The sequence below is a fragment of the Lipotes vexillifer genome, unplaced genomic scaffold (genome assembly GCF_000442215.2).
Source record: "Lipotes vexillifer unplaced genomic scaffold, Lipotes_vexillifer_v1.1 scaffold428, whole genome shotgun sequence".
NCBI classification, from domain to species: domain Eukaryota; kingdom Metazoa; phylum Chordata; class Mammalia; order Artiodactyla; family Lipotidae; genus Lipotes; species Lipotes vexillifer.
Genome location: NW_006781879.1, coordinates 1,174,763 through 1,175,380, shown reverse-complemented (window position 1 = coordinate 1,175,380; position 618 = coordinate 1,174,763). Strand labels below are relative to the sequence as shown.

The 618-nt window shown below is 61.8% G+C and overlaps 1 protein-coding gene across 1 annotated transcript in view; it reads right to left on the bottom strand.

The window, feature by feature from the left end:
* Positions 1-278: 278 nt before the first annotated feature.
* SOX4 (SRY-box transcription factor 4) overlaps positions 279-618 on the bottom strand; it is a 1,403-nt gene continuing 1,063 nt past the window's right edge. Inside the window, exon 2 of the mRNA XM_007454854.1 lies at positions 279-616. Within this exon, the coding sequence (XP_007454916.1) occupies positions 279-616 (338 nt within the window). The remainder of the gene's footprint in view (positions 617-618) is intronic.

Here is a 618-nt window from a genome sequence, read left to right as displayed (position 1 = left end):
TCTACCTCCGCCTCCGCCGCGTCCCTCCGGCCGGGGAGGTGGGGGATGGGAGCGCGGGTCCCCAAACGCCGCCGCGCTGCTCTCCGACCACCGGGACGCGGCCCAAGCCGGCCCTGCTCACTTTTTTTTTCCTTTTCCTTTTTCCTTTTTTTTTTTTTTTCATTTTCCCTTTTCTCTTGCAACTCTTTCTCTGTCCGCTTTTTTTTTTCTTTTTTTCTTTTTTCCTCTCTGCCCCCCTCCCCCGCCCCCCGGCCCTCTTCTCCCAGCCCCCGCGCCCTTCAGTAGGTGAAGACCAGGTTGGAGATGCTGGACTCCAGCCAGTCTCCCGAGATCATCTCGCTCACCTCGGGCGTGCAGTAGTCCGGGAACTCGAAGTGCGAGCCGGAGCCAGGCTCGAAGTTAAAATCCAGGTCCCGGTCCAGCGCCGACGACGAGCTGAAGCTGCCCAGGGACATGCTCTCAAAGTTTGAGCTGGGGTTCAGGTCGAGCAGATCGTCTTCGAACTCGTCGTCCGAGGACGACGAGCCCGAGGAGGAGGAGGACGAGGAGGAGGAGGAGTGATGGGACGAGGCCGACGAGGACGCGTGCGAGGGCGCGCTGGACGGGGCGGGCGAGGCG